The sequence below is a fragment of the Chiloscyllium plagiosum genome, unplaced genomic scaffold (assembly GCF_037043375.1).
Source record: "Chiloscyllium plagiosum isolate Xiang-an unplaced genomic scaffold, Cpla_swu_hap1 HiC_scaffold_43, whole genome shotgun sequence".
NCBI classification, from domain to species: domain Eukaryota; kingdom Metazoa; phylum Chordata; class Chondrichthyes; order Orectolobiformes; family Hemiscylliidae; genus Chiloscyllium; species Chiloscyllium plagiosum.
This window is the reverse complement of record NW_028270181.1, coordinates 21,414,798-21,431,528: the sequence shown is the minus strand read 5'-3', so window position 1 is coordinate 21,431,528 and position 16,731 is coordinate 21,414,798. Positions and strand designations below refer to the sequence as shown.

The 16,731-nt window shown below is 42.5% G+C and overlaps 1 protein-coding gene across 1 annotated transcript in view; it reads right to left on the bottom strand.

Annotated features, from left to right (window-relative positions):
* Positions 1-16,731, bottom strand: part of arhgap22a (Rho GTPase activating protein 22a) — a 388,741-nt gene that overhangs the window by 312,434 nt on the left and 59,576 nt on the right. Inside the window, exon 2 of the mRNA XM_087982560.1 lies at positions 2,478-2,677. Within this exon, the coding sequence (XP_087838686.1) occupies positions 2,478-2,677 (200 nt within the window). The remainder of the gene's footprint in view (positions 1-2,477; positions 2,678-16,731) is intronic.

Sequence of the window (16,731 nt, the reverse complement as noted above, 5' to 3'; positions counted from 1 at the left end):
TGAAATGGAGATAGCATTGACTGGAAGCATTCGTTCCTTATTGGATGCCACTTCAGTCCAGATCTAGTAGTATAATTCTGCAACTATGGACCAGATTTAATGAGGCATTGGGGGAGGGGTTGGGGGTTTAAAAAACAGCAGCAAGCCTGTTCTATTGCCCGTGACTCACTTAATATGTGAAGGGCATTAGTTGTCTTGAGGCAAGACTTTTGGGTCTACCTTTGCAAGGTGTATGCCAATCAAATGGCTGACAGCTCCCCAATCCCAGTAGCATCACAGGGAACAGTGACCATTGCTGGGAATGTATCCCAGTCCCAATGTCAGGCAGCTGGAGTGAGAGGCAAGGCAGAAGTGGGGAGGACATGGGTATGGAGTCACTAGCACCAATACTATTGCAATTGATGTGCTAATCAAATATGATTCAGTGGAGTCAATACCAAATGGGGAAGCATTAGCAGTGATATATATCAAGAGGCAGTTGTTATTTCTGACTGCCTGTCTCTCTTCTGAGATTATGTCCTTACCTGCTGAGATTGGTGGGTACCACAGATACTGTAGTGTAATATCTGTATCCAAAACAGTTTAATTGAGTTTTAAATTTGCTTTGACACAGAAGTCATGGGATTTCTTTTTCAATAGAAGCTAGTTGCATGGTTATGGAGAAATGAGGACAGTCCTAAATCATAAGGCAGATTCTGAAGAATCAGTGCAGACAAAATGAACCAAATAGCTGCCTTACAGATCACAGCAACTCTGTGAAATCAGCTGTATTGTGCAGTGAAGGTAAACTGGACTTATGTACAATATCTACTGATTCTCCAATGTTTACACGATGAGTAACATGCTCACAAACCCCAACAAGTTTGACAAACTCAATCTCTCCTCTTCGTGAATCACTATTGACCCTTTGCAATTTTACCATTAATTTCTAAATTTTAAAGCTAGATTAAAAGTTAATTCACTAAAATAAATAAAAATACTAACTTTGAGGGAGAATTTAATCCTTTGAAAAAGAAACACATTCACCAGCTCACGGTACAGACTGAAACAGCTGATTCAAGATTTTGCAAAGCTGTTTAATTAAGGTACATTATTAACAAGCTGCAGCTGTTAGTGGGGGCCTTGTTTATGCATCTCTTTTAAGGCTGGAACAACTTATGTCAGAGAGACATTTTTAGTTAATTGCTAATTTGAAGGTCAAAACAAGACTCTAGGTGGAAATTAATTGTCCAAACTCTTACTGTTATACACCAGCTTTCCATGCAGATCAAAACAACACCGCTTTTTACACTCCCTGAAAAATGACTGATACAGCTTTTCTATAATCCAGTTCTATCAGAAAGACTGAGCTGTGTAAAATCTTCTAATGCTCATGCAAGTTATTTAGAAACAAAGATAATGTGAAATGAGAAAGCCTTTCTCACAGCACGCAGTTAGGGTCGGGAATGCACTGGACACAGGTTCAGTCGAGGCATTCCGAGGCAATGAGATGATTATTTGAATAGGAGCTGGTTAGACAGATACGGAGAAATGAGAACCAAATGAACTGCAGACGCTGTAAATCAGAAACGAAAACAGTAATTGCTGGGAAAGGTCAGCATGTCTGGCAGCATCTGTGGAGAGAAATCAAAGTTAACATTACTGGTGGGGGGACCCATCCTCAGAATGGAGATATGAGAATGGCCCTAAGTCATAAGGCAGTTTCAGAGAGTCAGTGCTAACATGATGGGCCAAATAGCCTTGGTTATGATCACAGCCATTCTGTGAAGTCATAGAAACTCTACAGTGTGGAAACAGGCCCTTCCGCCCAACAGGTCCACAACAACCCTCTGAAGAGTGACCCATTCCCCTAATCTATTACTCTACAATTACCCCTAACTAATGTACCTAACACTATGGGAAATATAGGGTGGCCAATTCACCTAACCTGCACATATTTGGATTGTGGGAGAAAACCAGAGCACCCTCTGTGTGGAGTTTGCACATTCTCCCTGTGTATGTATGGGTTTCCTCCAGGTGCCCCAGTTTCCTCCCACAGGTTAGGTGAATTGGCCATTCTAAATTGCCCATGGTGTTCAGAGATGTGTAGGTTAGGGGTAAACGTAAAAGAATGGGTTTGGGTGGGATTCTCTTCGGAGGGTCAGTGTGGGCTTGTAGGGCCAAAGGGTCTGTTTCCACACTGTAGGGATTCTATGAAAGTATTCTATTCTACCCGGAGGAAGCCTGGGCAGACGTGGGGAGAATATGCAAACTCCACACAGATAGTTGCCCAAGACTGGAATCGAACCTGGGTTCCTGGTGCTATGAGGCAGTAGTGCTAACGGCTGAGCCACCGTACTGCCCTTAAGTCAGCTGTATAATACCATATGGTAAACTGGATTTAATTTCAGTGTATCTCTTACAAGGTCAAGACAAGTACATTGTTATTTTAAGGCAGTCAGGAAGCTTCATGAAAATATGACACCTTTATGCATTACCTGGGGTTTATTCTCTTCCTCATCTTTGTAATAGTAGAGCTGTTCTCCCCTGAGAACGAACCATCGCTGCTGCCAGTTCTTCATGATGCTTCTCTGTTTCTTTAACCATCCTGATTTTAATGCTTTATCCTGTAGACTGGGTGAGGATGGTCTGCTGGAGACTCGACTGTGCTCTCCCATCACCATGCTTTTCGACCGGGCTGGCAGGACAACAGAAAATTACAGCTGTAAAGCCCAATGTAAGGATTGTACAGAATTTAATCAATACCAAAACTCATCCTGAGACACAGCCATTCACAAAAAGAAAATCCAACATGGTGTATTTTTTAATATTTGGTCCACAATTTGATCATCAGAGGCTGAATTGATTGGGACTTTTCTCACTGGAGTGTGGTAGGTTGAGGGGTGACCTTACAGAGGTTTATAAAATCATGAGGGGCATGGATAAGATGAATGGCAAGTGTCCTTTTCTATAGGGTGGGGAATTTTAAGATTAGGGGGCATATGTTTAAGGTGAGAAAGATTTAAAAAGCACATGAGAGGCAACTGTTTTATGCAGAGGGTGGTTCTTGTATGAAATGAACTTTCTGAGGAAGTGCTGGTTGTGGGTACAATTACAATGTTTAAAAGACATTTGGATAAATACATGAATAGGAAAGGTTTGGAAGGATTTGGACCAAGTGCAGACATGGGGGACTAGTTTAGTTTGGGATAATGGTCGGCATGGACTAGTTGGACCAAAGGTTCTGTTTCTGTGCTGTATGACTCTATGACATTCTTGTTAAAATCTCAAAAGATAGATAATAATGAATGTAAAAGCATTGGGGAATGTGAACTTGATTTTTTTTTAAACTGAGGAAAAATCCACTTTTCAAATACTGTATGTCTCAATTGCTGTTCTGTTATGAATGCTTGAGAATTTAATCAGTAATGCAATTTGAGTTTCTCTGAAAAACATTGCAAAATCTACCTTGCAATGGAGTTTGACAATAAACTAGCTTATTAATTAATGCAGCTCGTTCTCTCAGTTTTCCAGAGTAACATGTGAGTTGGTTTGACAAATAAGACTGTAAAAAATAGGAACAAGAGTAGGCCATTTGGCCTCTTGACCCTGCTCCACCATTAAATAGGGTCATTGCTGATCAGGTATTCCCTATGTCCACTTTCCTGCCCTTTCCCCATAACCCTTGAATCACTTGCTCATCAAGAATCTAAATATCTATCTCAGCCCTAAATACACTCAAAGACTTTGGCCCAACATTTCTCCATGGCAAGAAGTTACAATCCTTTGAAGGAAGAAAATGGCACCTTCAATTGGCATGCTTTATTCTGAGACTGTGCCCTTTGGCCCGAGACGCTCCCATGAGGTAAACATCCTCCCAGAATTTACCTTGTCAAGCCCCTTAAGAATACTATATGTTTCAGTGGGATCACCTCATCATCCTAAATTCCAATGAGTAAATTCTCAACCTGTTTAGCCTTTGCTCATTAGACAATCCCTCCAAACTAGGGATCATCTTCATAAACTGCTCTGAACTGCCTCCAATGAACTATCTTTCCTCAAATAAGGGGACCAAAACTGTTTCCAGTACTCCAGATTGATTGAGTTTTTTGAAGAAGTAACAAAGAAGATTGATGAGGGCAGAGTGGTAGATGTGATCTATATGGACTTCAGTAAGGCGTTCGACAAGGTTCCCCATGGGAGACTGGTTAGCAAGGTTAGATCTCATGGAATACAGGGAGAACTAGCCATTTGGATACAGAACTGGCTCAAATGTAGAAGACAGAGGGTGGTGGTGGAGGGTTGTTTTTCAGACTGGAGGCCTGTGACCAGTGGAGTACCACAAGGATCGATGCTGGGTCCACTACTTTTTGTCATTTACATAAATGATTGGATGCGAGCATAAGAGGTACAGTTAGTAAGTTTGCAGATGACACCAAAATTGGAGGTGTCGTGGACAGCGAAGAGGGTTACTTCAGATTACAACAGGATCTTGACCAGATGGGCCAATGGGCTGAGAAATTTAATTCAGATAAATGCGAGGTGCTGCATTTTGGGAAAGCAAATCTTAGCAGGACTTATACACTTAATGGTAAGGTCCTAGGGAGTGTTGCTGAACAAAGAGACCTTGAAGTGCAGGTTCATAGCTCCTTGAAAGTGGAGTCACAGGTAGACAGGTTAGTGAAGAAGGCATTTGGTATGCTTTCCTTTCTTTTGTTGGTCAGAGTATTGACACAGGAATTGGAAGGTCATGTTGCAGTTGTGCAGGGCATTGGTTAGGCCACTGTTGGAATATTGCATGCAATTCTGGTCTCCTTCCTATCGGAAAGATGTTGTGAAACTTGAAAGGGTTCAGAAAAGATTTACAAGAATGTTGCCAGGGTTGGAGGATTTGAGCTATAGGGAGAGGCTGAATAGGCTGGGGCTGTTTTCCCTGGAGCATCGGAGGTTCAGGGGTGACTTTATAGAGGTTTACAAAATTATGAGGGGCATGGATAGGGGAAATAGGCAAAGTCTTTTTCCTGGGGTCGGGGAGTCCAGAACTAGAGGGCCTAGGTTTAGGGTGAGAGGGGAAAAATATAAAAGAGACCAAAAGGGCAACTTTTTCATGTAGAGGGTGGTACGGGTATGGAATGAGCTGCCAGAGGAAGTGGTGGAGGCTGGTACAATTGCAACATTTAAAATGCATTTGGGTGGACATATGAATAGGAAGGGTTTTGAGGGATATAGGCCAGGTACTGGCAGGTGGGACTAGATTGGGTTGGAGTATCTGGTCAGCATGGACAGGTTGGACCGAAGGGTCTGTTTCCATGCTGTACATCTCTATGACTCTATGTGGCCTCACTAGAATCTTGTTCAGTTGCAGTAAGACTTTCCTACTCTTGTACTCCAACCCCCTTGAAATAAGGACCATTTGCCTTCCTGATTACCTGCTGCACCTGTCTGTCAGCTTTCTGTGCACAAGTACATCCCAGTCCCTTTTGTGTTGCAGCTTTCAGCAATTTTTCTCCATTTAAATAATATTCCGTTCACTTGTTCTCACTCCCAAATAGAACACATGCAAATTTTCCAACATTATATTCCTATTGCTAATTTTCTGTCCACTTAGTTAACCTATCCATTATCTCTCCATAAATGGCTTGTGTCCCTCTCATTTTTACTTTTGAAGAAATAGAGGGGAAAAGAATACGTGCATGAAGAGAATAAATTTCATTGCCCAAAGGACCTCTCGACTTGTTGTACTGTCAGTGCAATACTTTTAAAGTGTTGTTCTAGTGTAGGAAATGTGACAGCCAATTTTGCAGAACAAATAGCAATGAGAAAAATGATTAGATAACGCAATGTTTTATGCATTGTTTGAGACAGAAATGTACAGGTGTGACATTTTCACTTGACAAACCCTCAGCCTTTGAGGGAAACAGATTGAAATTCCCACTACCTTTTGTTTTCAGTGTTTCTTGCTATCACCCATCCCATTTCACCTGAGGGACTGTGCCTGAAGTAAGGTGACACTTCCCTGAATTGCCAGCCTCAGCTATGTGTTGAAGCGCAATTTAAATCCCTAATCAGCTGCTTGAGAAATGAGAGGCCACAACTGAGTAACTCATTCAGCCAAGATTATACAACTTGGCAAGTCTGTGTCCAAAAAAAAACAATTACATTAATACTTAATGGAAAGCTGTGGTGCAGAGCATTGGGTTTTAAAAAATTAATATTTTAAGACATTGTCAGATGCTGCAGTAAGAATTCAGTGATGCAGTTATGATAACCCACAAGAGAATTCAGCAAGTTAAATGAAGCCTAATCCCTTCCCATTGGTCTCAGCTTTGATCCGGAGATACCTAACCACATCTGGAATATAATCTTTCTCAGTTTACAAAATGATGAGGGGCATAGATAAGGTGAGTCGCAAAGGTGTTTTCCCCAGGATAGGGGAGTTCAAAACTAGAGGTCATACTTTTAAGATGAGAAGAGAAAGATTTAAAAGGGACCTGAGGAGCAACCTTTTCACAGAAAGGGTGATTCGTGTATGGAATGAACTGCCTCGTGGAAGTTATAAATGCGGTTACAACATGTAAAATACATTTGCACTGGTATGTAATTAGGAAAGATTTAGAGGGATATGGGCCAAACACAGGGAAATGCAACACATTTAGTTTGGGAAACTTGGTTGGAATGGACAAGTTGGACTGAAGGATCTGTTTCCATGCCGTATGACTCTAGCTGACTGTAGAAATTTGAGCATCTCACTCACTGACACCTTCCTCTTTTATGATCCAGTTGATGGTAATACTACTGGACAAGTCATATTTCAGAATGAAATCTGGCTTGATAGATTTTTAAAAATGTTTTAATTTGATTGATGTGGTGGTTAATCACTGAAACAGATTCACACGAGGCTGCAGGTGTTCTTTAACATCCGAACATAAGTTGAGTGCAAAAAAAGAAAAAAAAGAGTATACCTGTATATGTGCATGCAAGACAGTTAGGAAAATCTTAATGTTAACAGAAAAGCAACATTCAAATATGCTTCCCAACATTATCCTTTTGTAGAAACACAATTCCAGTTAATTTTCACTCCACCTCAACTCTAAGTTTTTATTTAACTCACTCCTCCTAATTTCTCTCCTACGGATTGCAGAGACAGTTTTATAATTCCTTTGAGTCGATTGGCATGAGCTTCACAAAATTTTGATTCAAAGCCTGAACGTCATCATTTTCAACAGCTTTCGGATTTCTATCGAGAGTCCTGGTTTAAAAGGTTCACAGACAAAAATGTTTGGGTACAATGACTGGTTCCCCTGAATTAAAAGCATGATTTTCCCACTGGAAGAAATTTCCTTTCTTCCAAACTGAATTCCTGATTCTTCTGAATGCCATCCAAAAGCTAAAATTAATGGCTTTCAGGTCTGTTGTAAACTCAACAGCATAAATATTCCATCTACTAACACCTTAAAGGCCCTGCAATCACAAGCCTTCTTAGAATTGATGCACTTAGGTCATTGTTTTAAAATACTTTCTGACCTGTTTTATTTTTTAAAGAAAGTCTTCACAGAGCTGACTCACATCCATCTGGTTGTACTTTGACATCTAATCCCAAATATAATATACGATACACCTTTCATCATACTTCCTGAACAATAGAAATGATTCATTGCAGAATGTTTTTGTATTCCTCTCTTGAAGTCCCATGTTCAAGTGTTAGAAAATACAAATACAATCATTTATAGCCGCATATGTAGGTTAGGTATATTTTGCAGATGAGACATTATTCAAAGTAATTTTATATGCATCATTTAGTTATTGGGAACACTGAAGCTTCTTACTCGATACTGAGCAGAACACGCGAAAATCCCAAAAGCTGATTATTTTGTTTTATACATACAAAAGCTACTATTTTGCATATTTGTCATTCTGTAATGTGAGGCCTTTCTTTGTTTCTTACAAAGATATTTTATGCTAATTCTCATGTTAAACTGTAACCAGTCGTGAGGTGAAACAATGTCCTGAGCTTGAAACTGCATGGTAGGAAGATGGAGCTATGAAGAGAGAAGAGTTCCAAATGCAGCCAGCAATACTGGGAAAACAGAGAAGGTCCTAACAAGACCAGGGGCCCACTTAGACACGCACACGAGGACACGCACACGAACAAAGTGGAGCAGACACATGCATAAGCACATTCACATAGAAGCACATGCACACATGTACACAGATATGTGCCATCATGCACACATGTAATCACATGCACATGTGAACTCGTGTGAATACATATGAACATGCATGCACATAAGCACATGCATGTTCAAGCACATACACACACTGTACACATGGTCATGCGCAGGGTATGCCACTCAGCTGGTGGCTAACCACCTTGTTTATGTCACCAACTACCAGACTAATGCCATTTACAAGTTCACTGATGACACCACCATAGTCGGTCGAATCTCAGATGGCGACAAAACAGACTACAGATGGGAGGTGGAAGACCTGGAAAAATGGTGCACTGAGAACAACCTAGCTCTCAATGCTGGCAAAACCAAAGAATTCATTATTGACTTTCGGCAGGTTGTTACTCATGCCCCTCTACACATTAACAGCGCAGAGGTGGAATGAGTGGAGAGTTTCAAACTCCTGGGTGTGGTCATCCACAACAAGCTTTACTGGACTCTTCATGTGGACACACTGGTTACAAAGGCCCAACAACGTCTCTTCTTCCTCGGGAAGCTGAGGAAATTTGGCAGAAAACATGGAGCTTCCAGCCCAGAAGAGGGACAGTACCACTGTATCATAACATCATTCAAATAGGCGATCAGTGCCTAAAATAAAATAAGCATTCTTTCTTTACCTGTTTTTCTCCCTATTTAAGTGCATTCCTGCTGGCAAACCTCTTGTTCTGAGTTTTGACCAGTCTACTGCCAAATAGGCATCTGTCTTTGAGTAGGGCAGAGGTTAATCCTGCGGTGAAATTCCGGGTTCTGCCTTTCTTCCAATATCATTAAACCTGTGCTTTGAGACGCTGTGTATTTGTCTGAAATGTGGGTTAGGAGAAAGTGAGGACTGCAAATGCTGGAGATCAGAGCTGAAAAATGTGTTGCTGGAAAAGCGCAGCAGGTCAGGCAGCATCCAAGGAGCAGGAGAATCGACGTTTCGGGGTTAAGCACTTCTTCAGGAATGAGGAAGGTGTGCCAAGCAGGCTAAGATAAAAGGTAGGGAGGAGGGACTTGGGGGAGGGGTGTTGGGAATGCGATAGGTGGAAGGAGGTTAAGGTGAGGGTGATAGGCTGGAGAGGGGGTGGGGGTGGAGAGGTCGGGAAGAAGATTGCAGGTCAAGAAGGCGGTGCTGAGTGTGAGGGTTGGGACTGAGATAAGTTGGGGGGAGAGGAAATGAGGAAGCTGGAGAAATCTGCATTCATCCCTTGTAGTTGGAGGGTTCCTAGGCCGAAGATGAGGCGCTCTTCCTCCAGGTGTCGTGTTGCCATGGTCTGGCGATGGAGGAGGCCAAGGACCTGCATGTCCTTGGCAGAGTGAGAGGGGGAGTTAAAGTGTTCAGCCATGGAGTGGTTGGGTTGGTTGGTACCGGTGTCCCAGAGGTGTTCTCTGAAACATTCCGCAAGTAGGTGGCCTGTCTCCCCAAGATAGAGGAGGCCACATCGGGTGCAGCGGATGCAGTAAATGATGTGTGTGGAGGTGCAGGTGAATTTGTGACGGATATGGAAGGATCCCTTGGGGCCTTGGAGCTAAGTGAGGGGGGGAGATGTGGGCGCAAGTTTTGCATTTCTTGCGGTTGCAGGGGAAGGTGCCGGGAGTGGAGGTTGGGTTGGTAGTGGATGTGGATCTGACAAGGGAGTCGCGGAGGGAGTGGTCTTTCCGGAACGCTGATAGGGGAGGGGAGGGAAATATATCCTTGGTGGTGGGGTCTGTTTGGAGGTGGCGGAAGTGACGAAGGATGATACGATGTATCTGGAGGTTAGTGGGGTGGTAGGTGAGGACCAGTGGGGTTCTGTCCTGGTGGCGATTGGAGGGGCAAGGTTCAAGGGCGGAGGAGCGGGAAGTGGAGGAGATGCGGTGGAGAGCATCGTCAACCATGTCTGAGGGGAAATTGCGGTCTTTGAAGAAGGAGCCCAATGTCTTTGGGGAGTCCAGAACTGGAGGGCATAGATTTAGGGTGAGAGGGGAAAGATATAAAAGAGACTTAAGGGGCAACTTTTTCACGCAGAGGGTGGTACGTGTATGGAATGAGCTGCCAGAGGATGTGGTGGAGGCTGGTACAATTAAACATTTAAATGGCATTTGGATGGATATATGAATAGGAAGGGTTTGGAGGGATATGGTCCCAGTGCTGGCAGGTGGAACTAGACTGGGTTGGGATATCTGGTCGGTGTGGACAGGTTGGACCGAAGGGTCTGTTTCCATGCTGTACATCTATATGACTCTAAATACTTGACTGTAAGGGCTGTGTTCTGATAAAACAGCAAAATCTAAATAATGAGTTTATGTGTGAAAGTTGTCAATAGAAAAGTGGACAATCTTTTTCCCATATGTAGCATTAATGCTTAGCAGACCTGCCTGACTGAGTCTTACAGCCATTCTGATTTTTAAAAGATGCAAAATATAATTACTGTCCAAACATAAATAGTTCCAAAAACTACCCAATCAGCAAGAGCAGAAAATAAATAGTATTTTCCTCTGATATCTGTTCATAGCGGATTATCCAAAATATAGTTATTAGAAAAATGATATTCTGTTCAGTTAAATAAAGTGTTTTGTGAGTGAATGATTGTACTTATGCAATCCATTAGTTTTATAATTACCTATTGTTCACTACCCCAAAGAATGAGTCAAGTTGTGAATATCTATGGAGATAATTGCATTGGCTACTTGATGACTGCATGTAGAGCTGGAAAACTAACAAATCAGATCTTTTCTCTGCAGTCCTGCCAGCCACGAATAATGGCGGACATTTAAACAATGAACCGGAGGAGGGGACCTTACAAATATCCCCATCCCCAAGGATGGGAGCCCGTCACATGAATACAAAAGAAAGAAAGAGAGGGGAAGTGTTGTAATCATTTCCAGGTAGAAGATGATCCATCTCGCCCTCCTCAACATCAGTCTTTCATGTGCTTCAAGACACAGTTGAAGGCATTGCATATTGCAAAGGATGTCAATAATATGTCAGTTGTACCAAAGACTTGTTCTTTTGAGTTAGTTGCCCCCCTAGCCAAGTAGCTCCATCACAATTACAACACTGGCTTCCACCCGACAATGTGAAACATTACCCAGCTCTGTCATGCACACAAAAGGCAGAATTCACTTACTGCCTATTATTCTGCTTGTAATTGTAGGAACATTAATGGAAGGTGTCATTGATATGGGATCAAGCAGCAGTTAAACCATAACAAGCTGCTCTCTGGCTCTGTTAGTGTTCTGCACCGAGCCCCTGACCTTGTTACGGTCTTGTTCCAAACGCACACAAAGCAGCTCAATTCCGGAGGTGAAGTGTGAGCAATGCAGTATTTGAAATTCTAACCCAACTGAAGTCACTGGGAAGCAGGAGAAACTGGATGGAGTCATGCCTGACACAAAGGAAGATGGTTAGGGTTGTTGGAAGCCAATCTTTCAATCCCCAGATATCACTGCAGTAGATCATCATGGTAGTGTCTTATACTCAACTATCTTTAGCAGCCTCGTCAATGTCCTTCCATCTATCATTAGGCTCACTTGCCTGGATGAGTGCAGATCCAATAACACTCAAGAAGCTTAATACCATGAAGCTCAAACCATCCTATTTGATTGGAAGCCCATCCACCATTATAAATGTTCACTCCTTCCACATGAAGTACAGTGCACCAGCATGCGCCATCTATAAGACACCTCCTATTTCTCCAGTCCTCTTGGTCAGCACCTTCCAAACCTGTGACTTCAACTCACCACCAGCTTCCACATCACATGGCATCATCTCTTGGAACTACACCACCCTTCCTTCATTGACTCTGGATCAAAATCTTTGAACTCCCACTAGCATTACAGCTGTATCTACACCAGAAATGCAATTCAGGGTGAGGGTGTAATTTCTGGCCTTATTAGTGACTCTGAATTCCCATAAAAGGGTCAAATACAATTGCTTGAAGTGGATAACATCATGTGTTTTATAACCAAATTGTTTCAAGGCATTCACTCTCAGCCCATCCACCCCAAAGCTTCGTGCACATCATTCACAAATACTTCCTGCACCTCCTCTTCATGGAACGCTTTGCGACCGTTCACATCTCCCTGCTTTCCATTCTGTCTGGAGGAAAGAGATCACAATATGGTGAGAGCTGGAGACATGGGTACAGGGAGTGACAGATTCCCCTAGGTAGCTTGCCAGCGTTGGCAATGTGAGCCGGCCTGGGTACGTGGAGAAGGAGATCATGAAGCAGGAGTCTGAAAGTATCAGCAGGTCATGCTAAGCCAAACTACCACCTGCGGCACTGACGCTCAGATAATTCAAGGGACTTAATCTTCAATTCAGTGGAAGGCTTGCTCAACCTGAAACGATAACTCTGAGTTCTCTCCGCAGATGCTGCCAGACTTGCAGAGCTTTTCCAGCAATTTTTGTTTTTGTCTGTAAGTTGATCATCTCCCTTTTTACCCTGTGTTCTTGTCACCTCCAACTGGACATTGGTGTCCATCCCCTTAGCCTGGTGGAAGGGAACGCGTGAGAAAAGTGGCCACATGTTGCTCCGGCTACTGCTGTAGGAGTTGGTAATGATGTGGCTTCTGCTCTAGTACCCTAAGAGAGCTAGGAGGTGGAGCTGCAAAAACTGCTCCGGCCCAAGGGAAGCTTGACTGTAGGTGAGTGATAGTCAAAATGTGTAGCGCTGGAAAAGCACAGCAGTTCAGGCAGCATCTGAGGAGAAGGAGAGTCTACATAGTGGGCATAAGGCCTTCATCAGAAATGCACCACACTTTTCAACTCTGACTCTCCAGCATCTGCAGTCCTCACTTTTTCTCCCTGCAGGTGAGTGATGCTCCAGACACACAACACCTACCAAGATGTTGTGAGAGACCTGTGGTCCAATGAGGATATTCTGGGTGGCACGGTGGCACAGTGGTTAGCACTGCTGCCTCACAGTGCCAGAGACCTGGGTTCAATTCCCACCTCAGGCAACTGTCTGGGTGGAGTTTGCACATTTTCCCTGTGTCTGCATGGGTTTCCTCCAGGTGCTCCGGTTTCCTCCCACAGTCCAAAGATGTGCAGGTCAGGTGAATTGGCCATGCTAAATTGCCCGTAGTGTTAGGTGAAGGGGAAAAATATAGGGGAATGGGTCTGGGTGGGTTGCTCTTCGGAGGGTTGGTGTGGGCTTGTTAGGCCAAAGGGCCTGTTTCCACACTGTAGGGAATCTAATCAGGAAGAAGTACTTTGAACATTAAGCTCCCACCTGGCCATGACTCGAGCTCTTCATTGTAACTGATAAAAGTCTTCCCAACCTGTCAGCTTGACTGAGAAGGTTCCTCCCACTTTGTACTCTCTGACCCTCGAAGGAGCCGAAACAATGTAGAACACTGAACGCTTTTGAGAAGAAAAGGAATCCAGGATGAGAAAAACTCTTACAAAAAACAAAAAGAACTGCAGATCCCCAAACAAAAACAGAAATTGCTGGAGAAACTCAGCAGACGTGGCACCAACGGTGGAGTGAGAAACAGAGTTAACATTTTGAGTTCAGTGACCTTTTTCCATAATCTGTTCTGAAAGAAAGGTGACTGGATTCGAACCATTAACTATGCTTTTTCTCCATGGATGCTGCCAGACCTGCTGAACTTCTTCAACAATTTCTGAGAAGTTTTTTCGGGAAAAAAACTCTGAATATTTTTTAAAGAATTGCTCAGTTTCTTTCATGATAGACACACAAGGCTTCCCCACTGGACTTAGGATCTTCCCAGAGAAAGCTGGAAGTGGCCAGGGAGATCCCTGTTTCAGAACACACTGTCAATTTAAGGAGCATTATCTAATCCACATGCACTGTATCCACTTAGCTGGGAGGTTTCTGTCCAACTGACAACACAGAAAAGGAAGGTTCTATTCCAAGTTTGTAGCGATAATACCCCAAGGCATGGGAAGGAATATCAGGCAGGGGGCTACAGCTCGGGACAGTTAGGCCTGTGGAACTGAGAGTGCTTATGCAAGTGTGTAGTGCTGGAAAAGCACAGCAGGTCAGGCAGCATCTGAGGGGCAGGAGAATTGACATTTCAGGCATAAGCCCTTCATCAGGAATGAACGCCATTTCCTGATGAAGTTCTTATGTCCAAAACATCGATTCTCCTGCACGTCAGATGCTGCCTGACCTGCTGTGCTTTTCCAGCACCACACCCTCGACTCTGAGCTCCAGCATCTGCAGTCCTCACTTTCTCCCAATGCTTGTGGAAGCCCAAGAATAGACTTAATCATGGTATCCTCTATGATGTACTGGTTCACTCAAGGCTTGCACATGATTAAGGCACTCGTTCCCAAATGATGGAATCAACATCTTCAGGAGAAGAGGGAATAGGATGATATAGAGAGAGGAAAACTTCAGACCGTACAAAAAGGGATGATTTTTTATTTAATTTCTATCCTGTGCAATGTGAAAGAGAATTTCCATTATAAGTCAGTAAGTAAGATGTTGTTGACCTCAGACTCAACAAATAGAGAGCTCTGTAGAACAAAAGGGAGTAAGTCATAATCATATGGTTAACTTACAAGAATTGGCAAGTTTAATTAAATAGTTGGAAGGGTGTTCAGCTTTTAATGCAGTCTCCAATTCCCCATAATGTTTATATATCTTCCTAACTTTGATGCTGCATTGTGTGATGCACCACCTAATAATGCACTCAAGTAAATAATTCCTAAAAAGGGATTTGTTGTGAAGAACAAGGTTATGTTGTCCTTGGTTTTTATTCAGGAGGTCCTAAAAGACACTGACTCTGAAAAGTCTAAGTTTGAATGGTTTTAGAACCTGTTTGATTATTACTAATAGATACTGCCTCAGGCAAAAGGCCTTCAAGTTTAAAGTTAAAAATCACACCATACCAGGTTATACTGCAACAGGTTTATTTGGAAGAACTAGCTTTTGGAGTGCTCTCCTTCATCAGTTAGCTATGGAACAGGATCATAAGGCACAGAATTTATCGCTGGTGTTGCGTGATTTTTAACTTTGTCCACCCCAGCCCAACATCAGCTCCACCATGTTCAAGTTTATAAAAACGCTTGTACAATGAAAGAAGAGTGGTCAGTTCTTCCAGTTCAGCTCTTCTCTGGTCCAACTTGGCTTTTACCAGTCTGGCTGTTCACTGAAAGCAGTCAGGCAATGGTGAAGCTGTTGGACACAAAGAAACAGGTCCATGCTGATCCTCCCTCTCTCTGACATCTCTCCTGTAAGACCCTGTGTTTGATTTTACCTTTTGTGTCAAGGGGTGCTTATGGGGATTGTTGCAAGTATTTGAAACAGCAGAATTAAGTTTGGGATGATCTGCTGGGTTTTCGAATAGGCAAAGTCATTCAGTATCTGTTCTCTTTTGTTTGTGTTTCATTTGGTAATCTTGTAAATAAATTTTGGTCTGTTTAGAACTCACGTGGTTTGTTCAACTGCATCCCTTCCACAATATCCACGTTGCACCTGCTTAAAACAACTAGCAAAGTTAGGGTGTGGGGCATTTTCTTGAAATGATTTGAGGGGAGTCTTGCCTGGTCCATAACAATATGAAGTCAACGCTGTTTTCTGTAATCTTCAGGACTGAAATGCAAGAAAATCAAACTCAGAAAGGGAATAACAATTTGTACAGCATAGGAAGAGGGAGCATCTCCATTGCAAACTTAGTCCTACCAATAGTCTCTCTTCTCGTCTTGTAAAAATTGTTGTTCCCTTTCTGAATTTGAATTTTTGAATTTCAGTCCTGAAGAGTGCAGAAAAAGACATCGGCCACATATTGTTATGGACCAGACCAGACACCCCACTCCCCTCAAAACCTTTTAAGAAAATATCCCACAAAATTGTTGTTCCCTTTCTGAATTTGGTTTACTTACATTTCAGTCCTGATGAGCACAAGATGCAAAAAATTACAACTTCATGTCTCTTTAACCAAGCTTATCGGCTTATTTCCTATGAATATTTATTGTGGCAGAAGGTATTTGTAACTCCTAATCTAATATTTATAATGTAACAAGGTCTAGCCATCCAGCAAAGAATTATTTCCTTCAAATTCTATTTCCTACTACTCTAGAAAAAAAGAGAAACTTATTAAAAATATTGCAGTTTATATTCATTTTTCAGGAAATGTGGGGCAGAAGCTAGATTAAAAAGATGCATGAAGAAAAATAAATCTTTGATAAAAGTCTGAAGAGATGATTTGGGGTCAGTCAGTCAAAGAAAGGAATAATATATCCTTGTTCAATGGCATTTTCAATGAAGATTGAATTACTACAGAAGCCACTTTAATTTGGCATTATCAGACAGCACTTTTAGCCACCTTGTAATTAAGGAGTTCTTAGTGATTGCAATCCATCATCATGCATTAAAGAACAGGTTCAAAAGTAATGGTTTCTTCAAACAACTTAAGTTCTAAGGGAGATCTATGGCCTACACCACAAGATGAGAATCTGGGATATATCAGCTGTTGGGATCCTGTATCCTAGAGGGTCTGGGACTGACAGTACTCCTTGTTGCCAGCAGATATCTCAATGTTTCTATGGACTACATAGGAAGGAAGGCTTGTGTTTATACTGCAACCTCAG